The 12,253-nt window shown below is 49.7% G+C and overlaps 1 protein-coding gene across 3 annotated transcripts in view; it reads right to left on the reverse strand.

Moving 5' to 3' along the window:
• Positions 1-12,253, reverse strand: part of GNAS (GNAS complex locus) — a 102,986-nt gene that overhangs the window by 50,207 nt on the left and 40,526 nt on the right. For all 3 annotated transcript variants that reach the window (XM_061548646.1, XM_061548647.1, XM_061548648.1), the window contains exon 2: positions 1,962-2,034. In XM_061548646.1, the coding sequence (XP_061404630.1) occupies positions 1,962-2,034 (73 nt within the window). The remainder of the gene's footprint in view (positions 1-1,961; positions 2,035-12,253) is intronic.

Genomic DNA, 12,253 nt, shown 5'->3' on the forward strand with positions numbered 1-12,253 from the left:
TAATCGATGTAAAAAAAAAGATCCCATTGCGATGTACCAAAGTTCCAAAGACACACGCTCGCACAAACACACACACACGGCATGCTTATTGATGGTCACAGAAATAAACTTAACCCTTTACCATTCTCTGATGATGGAAAAAAATTACTTAATCGGTATGTCTTCAAGTCGGGTGACGTACCAAGGTTCCCACAAAGCCATGCGGGAGGGAGTGTGGTACAGTTTGGCACCAGCTATCATAGAGGGCGGTCGTGTCGCTGCAGTTCTCTGCGGTGAGTACACCGTCTTTAAAAACAACGGTGCTATGCCTCTCTAAATAAATGTTACGCCAACTGCTCGCGCATTCCGAGATTCAGCGGTGAACGGGACACCCACCCTGAACTTGCAGACGTCTCGGAACGGGAATGGTTGCAGATATAAATATGCAGATCTTATCTTTACTCATTGCAAAACTGTGCTCACATCCACGCTCTGCCAGTGCTACCGCTGGCACTGCTCCACAAAGGCGTGCGACACGCACGTAGGTTCGCAAGGTCCATCGCGAATACGGCAACGCAAGAGCGACGGGCGTGTACACCAATAAAGCCAGTCCGGAGGAGAGGGCCGCTACACGCACAGAACGCCCTCCGATCCATCCCACGACGCGTACAATACCCAGCACACATCGCGCTAATAATGCACAGAAATGCGCAACGAGGCGTGCGGTGTAGCGTGTCGGTATCAACAGAATTTTACACCGCCAATTAAAAACTCAACGGTTATATTAACGCCACCCATTTCGTCAAGACTATTTTTTTCGGGACCAGCGATTAGGGCCTCCCGTTTATAAAAGCGGTAATTCATTCTGAGGTTCCGTTTTTTTTCATCCATGGGAGACCAGCGGTTTTGTTCGGGGGGCCTCACTCAATGTATTTATTATTCACTTACAACTCGGTCAAAAGTATTCGCGCGCGTCGGGGACTTATCGCGTTGCGTACGCCAAGGTACACCTGGAAATAGTTCCAAGGACGTAACTGCATCGTAGAAGATAATTATAAAAATGATGACAACACAATTGGGATTTAAAGGGCACAGCTCAAGGCATGGCACCTCCGATTAGCACGGTTGGCTACGCAACATACGTACGTACAACACAGTGGGGCATGCACATCGTGGGGGGGGGGGGGGGGTAGGTAAGGTAGGTCCACAAGTAGGCCACAGCCATAATTAAAATACATAATGGATGTGGTGTGCCGGGTGTGTGTCAATATTTGACGGGTCGCTGGTCTGGGCAGACCAGGCTGAAAGAAAGTCCTCGGCATATTCACGCAAAAAAAAAACAGAGTACATGCAAAGGAAAGAGACTGCACCAGGACCCAGGCCAAACATGTGATGCTGTTGCTGTGCTAGTGTAAAAGAAAAGAGAGTAGGCCATCGGCAGAGGCGAAGAGAAAGGTCTTTAGTCCAGACTTGGACACGGGGAGAGAGTCGGCGGTGCGGATGGGTGGCGGGGAAAGGTAAACCAAGCAAGTCATTCACTGGAAACTTCGAAGACAGAAAGAACACGACGGCCAGGGTGGCCTATTAAGCGACCCCCGTTCATTACTCGAACCCAGGTTAATAAGCGGCAGCGATTGTGTCACGTGGTGTGAGTGTGTCACGTGGTGTGAGTGTCACGTGGTGTGAGTGTGAGTGTGTCACGTGGTGGTGGTGTGAGTGTGTCACGTGGTGATGGTGTGAGTGTGTCACGTGGGTATGGTGTGAGTGTGTCACGTGGTGATGGTGTGAGTGTGTCACGTGGTGAGTGTGAGTGTGTCACGTAGTGTGAGTGTGTCACGTGGTGTGTGTCACGTGGTGTGAGTGTGTCACGTGGTGGTGGTGTGAGTGTGTCACGTGGTGATGGTGTGAGTGTGCTATGGGACGATGTTGTGAGCGTGGTAAGGGACACGCGTGTGTGAGTGTCAGACCCAACGTTCACTCACTCGGCGTTGAATCCGTTCACGTGCAAGATGCGCATCTGTTTGACGATGGTGCTTTTTCCAGATTCTCCAGCCCCTAAATGACAAGAAGTGTCCCGACACACACGCACACACAAACACGCACACAGGGACACGCACACGCCGACAAGAACACACACGTGATCACGAGGTTATTAATCACAGAATCCACACCATGGGAAATACATGGACGTGCCGACTGACGATGCACAACATCACGCCATGGCATCGCGAGACCACTGCCAGCCTCGTGTCCGTTTGCTCCAACCCTATGGGGACAGTTTTGCAACTTGTACTTGCAACGCCGGACGTGTTTCTTTACAAGTATCGAGGGCAAGAGGCACAGAGATGTCCCGTGCCGCCTGTCAGGCATCTGCTACGCAAGGCGTCGATGCATCTAAGACAAAAAAAAATAAGACACGTTTCCTCATCTTCTTGGTTCTTTCGGTAAAGTCACGTAGAATGGAAATAATAAAATAATAAAATAAAACGTAATACAATTATTCTCACGACGTTTCGGCCACAACGCAAGCAGCCGTCCTCAGGTGGAGAACAGGTCTGTCGAGAAGACAGAGTCTGATGGTAGATGTTCCAAAAAATGGGCGCACGAAGCGAAAGCACGTCACCCAACCCCCCACAATGCACCGCACAAGACAGCTGCCCGCCGAGTAGCGCACACAGTACACATGCACCCGATGCCGTATCTGTGCGTATCTCTGTATGTATCACTGTGTATCTCTGCACAGGAGGGGACTCAGCTGGTGCATCTGCCAGTCATCTCAGTCAGTCCATGGCACCTGGGTCTGTCCCGTGACCACCTCATGTCAGCGAGCCTTCGACACTTCACGTGGCCTCAAAGTGCACCTGGCGGCCTGGCACAGACGCCGTGGTGACGTCACCGCCACTGAGTGGTGAACGGCGCGGTATTGGATATCTCTAAATGTGTATCTCAATGTGAGAAAACGCCTTGCCGAGTATCAAATACAATTCCATGTTGGCCCACATCCGCCCGCAAAGCCACATTTAGAGTAGATTAAAAGCCCACAATGTAGTGAATTTTGTGTAAAAATAGGTTTGCCGCATATATGGCATGAAATCGCACAAAACAAACCTGCACAGAGCATGGGAAAGTACGTTCGCGTGATTTTTTGCATTTGCGCTCCTTTTGTTCAAGAGGACATCCTCGCAAGAATCGATCACAACGTCGCCAATCGTAGCAATCGGGACGTGCCCAAAAGTTCAGTTTTATCAAAATAAATTTAATAAACCATCTTCTTCTTTCGTACGGCTGGTGTAAATGCAGAGCAATAACTTAAATTTCACATTCAGGTGGTCAAGCCAGATAACCGCGTCAGGAGGAGCAGAGTGGTGGATCATCGCCGTGATGTCTGCTTCGTATTTGTGGATCGGGGCACTGCGTCGTCGTTGCACCTTGTACGGTCTGTTTTGGATGACCACAGTCGCACGCTGGAATTTAAATTTTTCCCATTTCCACATCAGGTATCCGCATCTGCCACGGTTTGTGCAGTGGATGCGATTCAGGGCGAACCACGAGCTTCGTGGAAGAGCAAACCCAGAGGGATCTTTTGCGTTTGGTCTTGCCCTGAGTTCCTCTCTCGCACATGGCAAGACACTTCCTCATCTTAGGGCACGAAGAGCAAACCCAGGGATAAACTGCAGGAGTTGTGCATCGCACTGCCGCAGAAGCACAGTAATTACCCCCCTTCAGAATGTCCAGGGCAATGAGCTAAGCGGAGTTCGTGCAGTCACCGCGTGCAAACATGGTACACTCCGCACAGAGCACCCACCACCGCTTTGTACAGCTCGCCACAAACGCGCGTGCACGGGCAATCGAATAAACACTCGTGCGACGTGCGCAGCGTTCACGCAAAGCACTTGCCCCAAAGTTCTGTGAAGGCTACACAGGGAACTTGGCCTTTTGAGGGGTGGGCAATGGCTTTCGCAGGCTGTGGATTATAAAGCAAGGGGTGGCAATTTCACTCAGGTGGCACGTGGCTTTAAGTTGATTCAACGCTGCTGTCGTGTGACCTTGCTTAAGGCGAGCGGGGGGGGGTCATGATGACAAGTGGGGGGAGGGGGGCACAGCAGGGTCAACATTACATACGGCAAGTCCTCACCTAGCGCGTAGGGTGCTCACGCGACAACGTGTTTTCGCTATAAACGCGGTTCATCCATGCGGGAACGCTCTTCGCACAACGCGTAACGCGCGCCGCTATAGCGCTGCGTGGCTGAGCGGTGCAGTGATACGGTAAGCGGAATGAAACGGTAACGCGGGGGGATTACCATCAAGTTATTTGTCCTGCCGCCTGACTGCGTGCGTGTAGGACATCACATCTTGCCAAACGTTTTTCGTGAGCTTCATTCATGAGGAAATGCCCTCTTGACGCGGCAGAGGAATGCATCTACCGCGTTAAACGAGGACTTCCTGGGACCTCGATTGCCAGTAACAAAAGCACAAGAATAGGTTCTACCCTTTCAGGCAATAAAACGGTTGTGTTAAGATGTTCAAACATCAAACAGAAGCCTTTTGCAGGGAATCACGTCTGCATTAACCCCACACACGGTACTCGAGGTGAAAATGCAAACAAAACGTGTTCTGGTAATATATGACGTTGTGAAACCGATTGGCCTACACCAGAGACAGCCTTCTTTAGGGCCTAGTCTCAACCAGTGTTAGACCAGGGAATGCCAAAAGGCGAACAGCCTGTTGGCGAAGGACTTCCTGGAGAGGACTTCCTGTACAGAACTTTAAAACACACGCGTCACGAGATCTGCACCGAGGCCAAGGGTTGGTGGATCGCACAAATGCTGTGAACGCCCTTCCCGTGAGCGTCGTCCAGATGCAATATTCCTGCTGCCCAGGAAAACGCGGTCCTGCAAACGCGAACTCCACCTGTTCCATCTGTACAGAATGGAGTGGTACTGCCTCGCCGCAAGTGTGGGTTTTCAACGGTGGCTCACGTTTTCCTCTCACACGTAAACACTCATTAATTGGCCGTAAAACATTTTTATATACAGAGGACCGCAAAGCTTTGGGGGGGGGGGGGGCGACGGGGGTGAATTTGGCACCAGCTCACCACCTGGCTGCTGCCTTCCCCACTCGTCTGTGTCGTTGTCTCTCTGCTGAGCGAGTGAACACCGTTGCGGCCTTACAAGTTTAAGTTACGATTATTATTAAAAGCTAAATTAGTGACGATGTGCATTTTGCTGTGGCGCCCATCGCTGAATTGTATACTTATATCCATCCATCTCGTCCAGCCTCCTTCTCTCGCTCTTGAAAACAGTTTAGTGTAGTAGTTTAGTTTTAGTTCATAAATGCCAATGTCCATGTCTGCTATCCACAAGAAGGCTTCCTGGAGAGAGTTCGTGTATTACTGCTGTTCCTCCTCCTCCGGTGAAGGAGCACAGACTACGGCGGTTTACTGCGTGGTCCTCGGCTTGAGTTGCACGATCACAATCACACTTCGGTTGCATCGAGCAGCAAGGACATGGTGAGAAACAATCGGAGTGCACAATCCTCCTTGGAACTTCAACACACGTACATATAGGGAACGCGTGTACGCAATGAGCGTAACACACAGGCAACCTTTTTGCGCACACACAAAGACGAAGATTCCTCCCTATGGACGTAAGGACTGTTGGGGAAAGTGTTGCAACAACACGCCATGAAGTGCGTGGTTTTCAACACCCGCCCGGCCGTCTTTGTCTCCCCGGTGCTGATGTTTTACATACCACACCGGTTACTCAATTAAGGCTGAGACCACTTAGAGGAGACCTCGGATCGGGTTCAGGTAATTGCCACTGACGTTAGCCTTGGTCAGGAATTGAACGCAGGTTTGCCTGGTTTGTAGAGTAGCAGCACGCTAATCACGACTTCGCCAAAGGCTCCACCCCAAAACAAACACACACACTCAGTTCTAAAATAGAACGCACAAACACAAGCAAACACACCAACTGGGGCACAAAGTTGACTTGTTTAAAATGTTACTTACCCGTCTACATACCTACCTACATACCTGCATGCCATTTAGCGTATACGTCAGTGTGCACTGGCACGTTTGAACAGCGGCCATCATCCGAAAACATATTTTAAAAAATGTATTAACAGACTGTAATAAAAAATAATCACGTACAGCCCCTTTTGTCAATCCACTGCTGGGCAAGGGCCATTTCGGTGACAGGAAGTTGGCTTGACTGACAGTCACTCCACCGTGCTGGTCAGTGCGGGATGGTCAAAGGGGAGAGGTCAAAGGGTCGGTTCAGATCTAAACCAGAGGTAGCAAACGGGTTTTGATTCCTTACCCGTACCCGACCGCACCAGGGTCGCAAACGGGTACCCGTACCCGGCCGTACCCGTACCCGGGTACGGGTAGGGTACGGGGGTACGGGTATCGGGTACCTGATTGCGACCTCTGGGATGAAGCCATGTTGCAGGCGCGGGTGGGTTGATTCTAGGAACTTGAATTGTGAGAAGAGACAAGACGTTGGGAAATGAGTGACAAACGGTTACTCACCAGTGACTCACGGCCTACCCGTACCCGGCTGCAGCAGGGTCGCAAACGGGTACCTGTACCCGTCCGGGTATCGGGTAGGGTATGGGTATCGGGTACCCGGTTGCGACCTCTGATCTAAACTCACCACTGATGTTAGCCGTGTGGCTGTGAACCCAATTGGACTTGTGGCGCAGTGGTGCAGACCGCCACTCCACTGCTCCACCAGTCCTGCATTTCTTCAATGGTGCAGCTGTAAAGTTATGTATTTCTATTTTGAGGTGCATGGTATTTTGCCACTGATGTATGGCATTTTTTGAAATGAGATGCATTCACCCAAGTTTGCTCGTGCTAACGTACGAGTTCCACCATCGTAGGCAGGGACATATTTCAGCGACATGCCTAAATATATATTTTTAAAACCTCAACACGTTCTGTCAATAACAATGTGTGGCCTTAGAAGGAAAAATATAATGGGCGATGTTTAGGGAAATGGTCCCTTCTTTATAGCGATAGCAGTCGTGCACAACTTACAACAAAAAACACGACACATTCTGTCAAAAACACTGCCAGAGCAACATAACCAAATACACTCGTTTTATACTTTCTCTTTTTTAAGGTCAGTGTTATTGACAAATGTGTTGAGTTGTTTTTGACGTTGTTTTTCATGTAAAGTTCAGTCATGATGTTCCAGGAGGGCTAGAGTGCTGAATTTCGACGGCAAGTCAAGTCAAGTCCTTATCCAGAAGAACAAGAGAAAAATCATCAAAGCAAATCTTTTCAAATGTAGGTCCACCAAAAACCATGGAGGAGGTGGCGGCTACCGGCTTTGACACAATAGCAGGGGCAGCCCAACATTCTACAAAGCTTCAACTCTCGCCCAACCAAACACCACTTCACAAAATATGCTACGGTCCCCTTCATCAGCGAACGGAGTAACTTGTTTTCCACGGAGTGTGACGCAAAAGCCAACAAAGACGTTGAACCTCACACACACAGTTGCTAGTATGAAATGGACAGATCAGGCGCAAGACATTTCGACAATGTGAAGGGTTTTAACGCACGACTACTGCATCGACGCACGTGTACACCACAGCACATTGCTGCACGGGTGTTTACAGGTGCGGTGCTGTTGTTGATTCTCTGCTGGATGAGGACCTACCCCCGACCCATGATGTTAGTGGTCTTGGGGGCTATTTTACCATTACCTCACTCTAGCGCTGATTAGTCAGGATCGGCAAGGACGGGGATCGTAGACTCAAGAGAATATGATTACAGAACAACGGACTTTGATTGCCCTCCGGTGTGCGTCAACGTTGCAACGCAGCCACCTATGACATATTTCGCATGGTGGTCATCCCAACGAGAACTTTCCAGGCTAAAACCTGCTTAGCTTCCAGGCTTCCAAGACTGCTGGCGATTTGGTTGGAGATGTACACACAGTGCATAACAACCAAACGCATGTCATTACTGCTCATACAACACTTGGTATTACGAGCACTGGCCCTCGCGGTAAGCACATTGCGGAGGTTGACGGTTCGAATCCAGAAGCAGCCCTGGTAAATACTGCGGGTTGTAATCGGCACAACACACGCCGCCTGCTTCACTCGCAGTGGACGTTAAAGATTACGTCATTCGCAAGAGTTGGCCGTCGTGTGCCGGCGTGTTAGGGTTACAAAATTTGCCCAATTAAAACATTATCTGCAACTTTCTCAATTCGGGATTATACGCGCGACAGCATTAACCGCCGCCCTGCTGGTGAATTAATGCCGCAGGTCACTCTTGAAAATGCACCTACGCTGGCCTCTTTAGACTTCTCTTAAAGCCAAGTAAACTTACAGCTGTTTACACGTCATATTATGGATACACAGGGAATGTCGATAGCGCACACACACGTGACGTCTACCAACGAAGCGATACATCGTTGAACAAAGACCATCGAGATCACCGTCGTCATTGGGCACTCCAAATACACATTGGACATCGGCAGCACCGTGTGCATTCATAGTGCTCTTCACACGAACGTGGAAGATCGTCATAATCAATATGCACTCTTCAACACATAAAACAACGATCATCATCGATAATCACAATCCTCCTCTAAATCCACATGATCATGAGATGATCGATCATCACCATCATCGCCGTGTACTGGGCAGAACAAATGATGATGATGATCCTCATGATGGCGAAGAGTTGATAATGATCGTAATCATGGCCATTATCGTGACTGTGTACTCAAGTGCATTGTATAACGTAAATACCAAATGGTTATATAATACAGTAAAGTGTCTAATAATCAACGCGTGCACTCTCGTGTCATCTACTTGGGATACACACACACACATTTCATGAACTGTAGATACACACACACACAATCCGTGCCCTGCCATCATCACGTGCACACACACACGTGTGATGCAGTCCCCATCAGCGTACGGGGGTCAGAGGTCACCTGTACACCTGGCGTTAACGCATTATCGCTTGATACAAAAACAAAACTAATTCATTGTACCTGGCTTAAGCATCCAGAGAGTTTTGAGACTTGCACGAACATAGCAGGACTAATTACTGAATTAACTTGAAAGTATATAATAAGAAGAGGAAGTTAACATTTCCTTAACGGTGGACATTATTAGAGCATTAGCATTGTTTTTTTTCTATAGTAAATGCCACAACAGCAGCCAACGCATTCTATGCAGTGTGCTCAAGTATCCTGTGTGCTCTCCTGTAGACTGAGCATAACATACAGCAACATACATGAGCACGATATACCATTCACACGTATACATGGTATAAGACAAGTACACACCATAGACCAGGCATACTAGCCACACGTACTATATTCAATGCGTACACGTAGATTCACTATGCACGTGGACTGTGCCTAAGTGCACATACAGGCGGTGGTGTGTGTATGTCCACGTGTATGTACGTACTATGTATACGTGGGTGTCCATGTGTGTGCACGTGCTCATGTACGTCTGTGTGTGTATACGGAAGTATGTTATTCTTTCGATTTAAAGCTTTCGTGACTGCAGGGATTCATCTTCTTGGTTCTTTCGGTAAAGTCACCTGTTCTTCACATGAGGACGGCTGCTTGCGTTGTGGCCGAAACGTCGTGAGAATGATTTTATTATGTTTTATTTTTATTATTTTATTATTTCCATTCTACGTGACTGTACCGAAAGAACCAAGAAGATATGTTATTCTTGTGACTACGCATATGGATACTACAGCACATGCACATTACGTGTCGCACGTGTGACACGTGTGTGTATTTACGTGCGAGTCTGTTTACCTGTATACGTGTACGTTTAGGTGTGTACCTATGTTGTGTGTGTATTGCTGTGTGTACTGTGTGTGTACTGTGTGTGTACCTATGTTGTGTGTGTACTGTGTGTCGCTGTGTGTGTACTGTGTGTCGCTGTGTGTGTACTGTGTGTGTACTGTGTTGCTGTGTGTACTGTGTGTGTACTGTGTGTCGCTGTGTGTGCTGTGTGTCGCTGTGTGTGCTGTGTCGCTGTGTGTGTACTGTATGTGTACTGTGTGTCGCTGTGTGTGCTGTGTGTCGCTGTGTGTGTACTGTGTGTGTACTGTGTGTCGTTGTGTGTCGCTGTGTGTGTACTGTTTGTACTGTGTGTGTACTGTTTGTACTGTGTGTGTGTGCTGTGTGTACTGTGTGTTTACTGTGTGTACTGTGTGTGTACTGTGTGTGTGTGTACTGTGTGTGTACTGTGTGTACTGTGTGTCGCTGTGTCACTGTGTGTACTGTGTGTGTACTGTGTGTGTACTGTGTGTGGCTGTGTGTACTGTGTGTACTGCGTGTGTACTGCGTGTGTACTGTGTGTACTGCGTGTGTACTGTGTGTGTACTGTGTGTCGCTGTGTGTACTGTGTGTGTACTGTGTGGCACTGTGTGTATCGATGTGTGTGTACTGTGTGTACTGTGTGTACTGTGTGTCGCTGTATGTACTGTGTGTCGCTGTGTGTGTAGTGTGCGTGTACTGCGTGTACTGTGTGTGTACTGTGTGTACTGTGTGTCGCTGTGTGTGTAGTGTGCGTGTACTGCGTGTACTGCGTGTGTACTGTGTGTACTGCGTGTACTGTGTGTGTACTGCGTGTACTGTGTGTGTACTGTGTGTCGCTGTGTGTACTGTGTGTGTACTGTGTGTTTACTGTGTCCTCTATGTAATGCCTTGTGAACAAATCATCCGGGATGTGTCTGGACTCGTCGCATCTCGGAAGCCAAGCAGCTCTCGTCAGCTCAGAAGGCTAAGCAGCCCTTAGCCTGGATAGTGCTTGGATGGGCAACCACCACCATCACCACCACCATCACCACCACCATCACCACCACCACCATCATCACCATCACCACCGCCATCATCACCACCATCACCACCACCATCACCACCATCATCACTACCACCATCACCATCACCACCGCCATCACTACCACCATCATCACCACCATCACCACCACCATCACCACCACCATCATCATCACCACCACCACCGCCATCACCACCATCACCATCACCACCACCATCACCATCACCACCATCACCACCATCACCACCATCACCATCATCACCATCACCACCACCATCACCACCATCACCACCACCATCATCATCACCACCACCACCGCCATCACCACCATCACCATCATCACCACCATCACCACCACCATCACCACCATCATCATCATCATCACCATCACCACCACCACCGCCACCACCATCACCACCATCATAATCACCACCACCATCACCACCGCCACCAACCACCACCACCACCACCATCACCACCACCACCATCACCACCACCATCATCACCACCACCATCACCACCACCATCACCACCATCACCACCACCATCACCACCATCACCACCACCATCATCACCATCACCATCATCACCACCACCGCCATCACCACCATCACCACCATCACCACCATCACCACCACCACCATCACCACCATCATCATCATCACCACCACCATCACCATCACCACCATCATAATCACCACCACCATCACACACCGCCACCAACCACCACCACCATCACACCACCACCATCACCACCACCATCACCACCACCATCACCACCACCATCATCATCACCACCACCCACCGCCATCACCACCATCACCATCATCACCATCACCACCCACCATCACCACCACCATCATCACCATCACCACCAATCACCACCATCACCATCATCACCATCACCACCACCATCACCACCATCACCACCACCATCATCATCACCACCACCACCGCCATCCAACACCATCACCATCATCACCACCATCACCACCACCATCACCACCATCACCACCATCATCATCATCACCACCACCATCACCATCACCACCACCACCGCCACCACCACACCCGCCACCACCATAATCACCACCACCATCACACCCGCCACCAACCACCACCACCACCAACACCATCACCACCACCACCACCATCACCACCACCACCATCACCACCACCATCAACACCCCACCACCACCATCACCACCACCCATCAACCACCACCATCATCACCATCACCCATCACCACCCATCATCACCATCACCACCACCACCACCCCATCACCACCATCACCATCACACCACCATCACCACCACCACCATCCACCACCATCATCATCATCACCACCACCATCACCATCACCACCATCATCACCACCACCATCACCACCCGCCACCAACCACCATCACCACCACCACCATCACCACCACCATC

Source organism: Lethenteron reissneri, chromosome 9 (assembly GCF_015708825.2).
Source record: "Lethenteron reissneri isolate LAM-NWPU_2019-01 chromosome 9, ASM1570882v1, whole genome shotgun sequence".
Lineage (NCBI taxonomy): Eukaryota > Metazoa > Chordata > Hyperoartia > Petromyzontiformes > Petromyzontidae > Lethenteron > Lethenteron reissneri.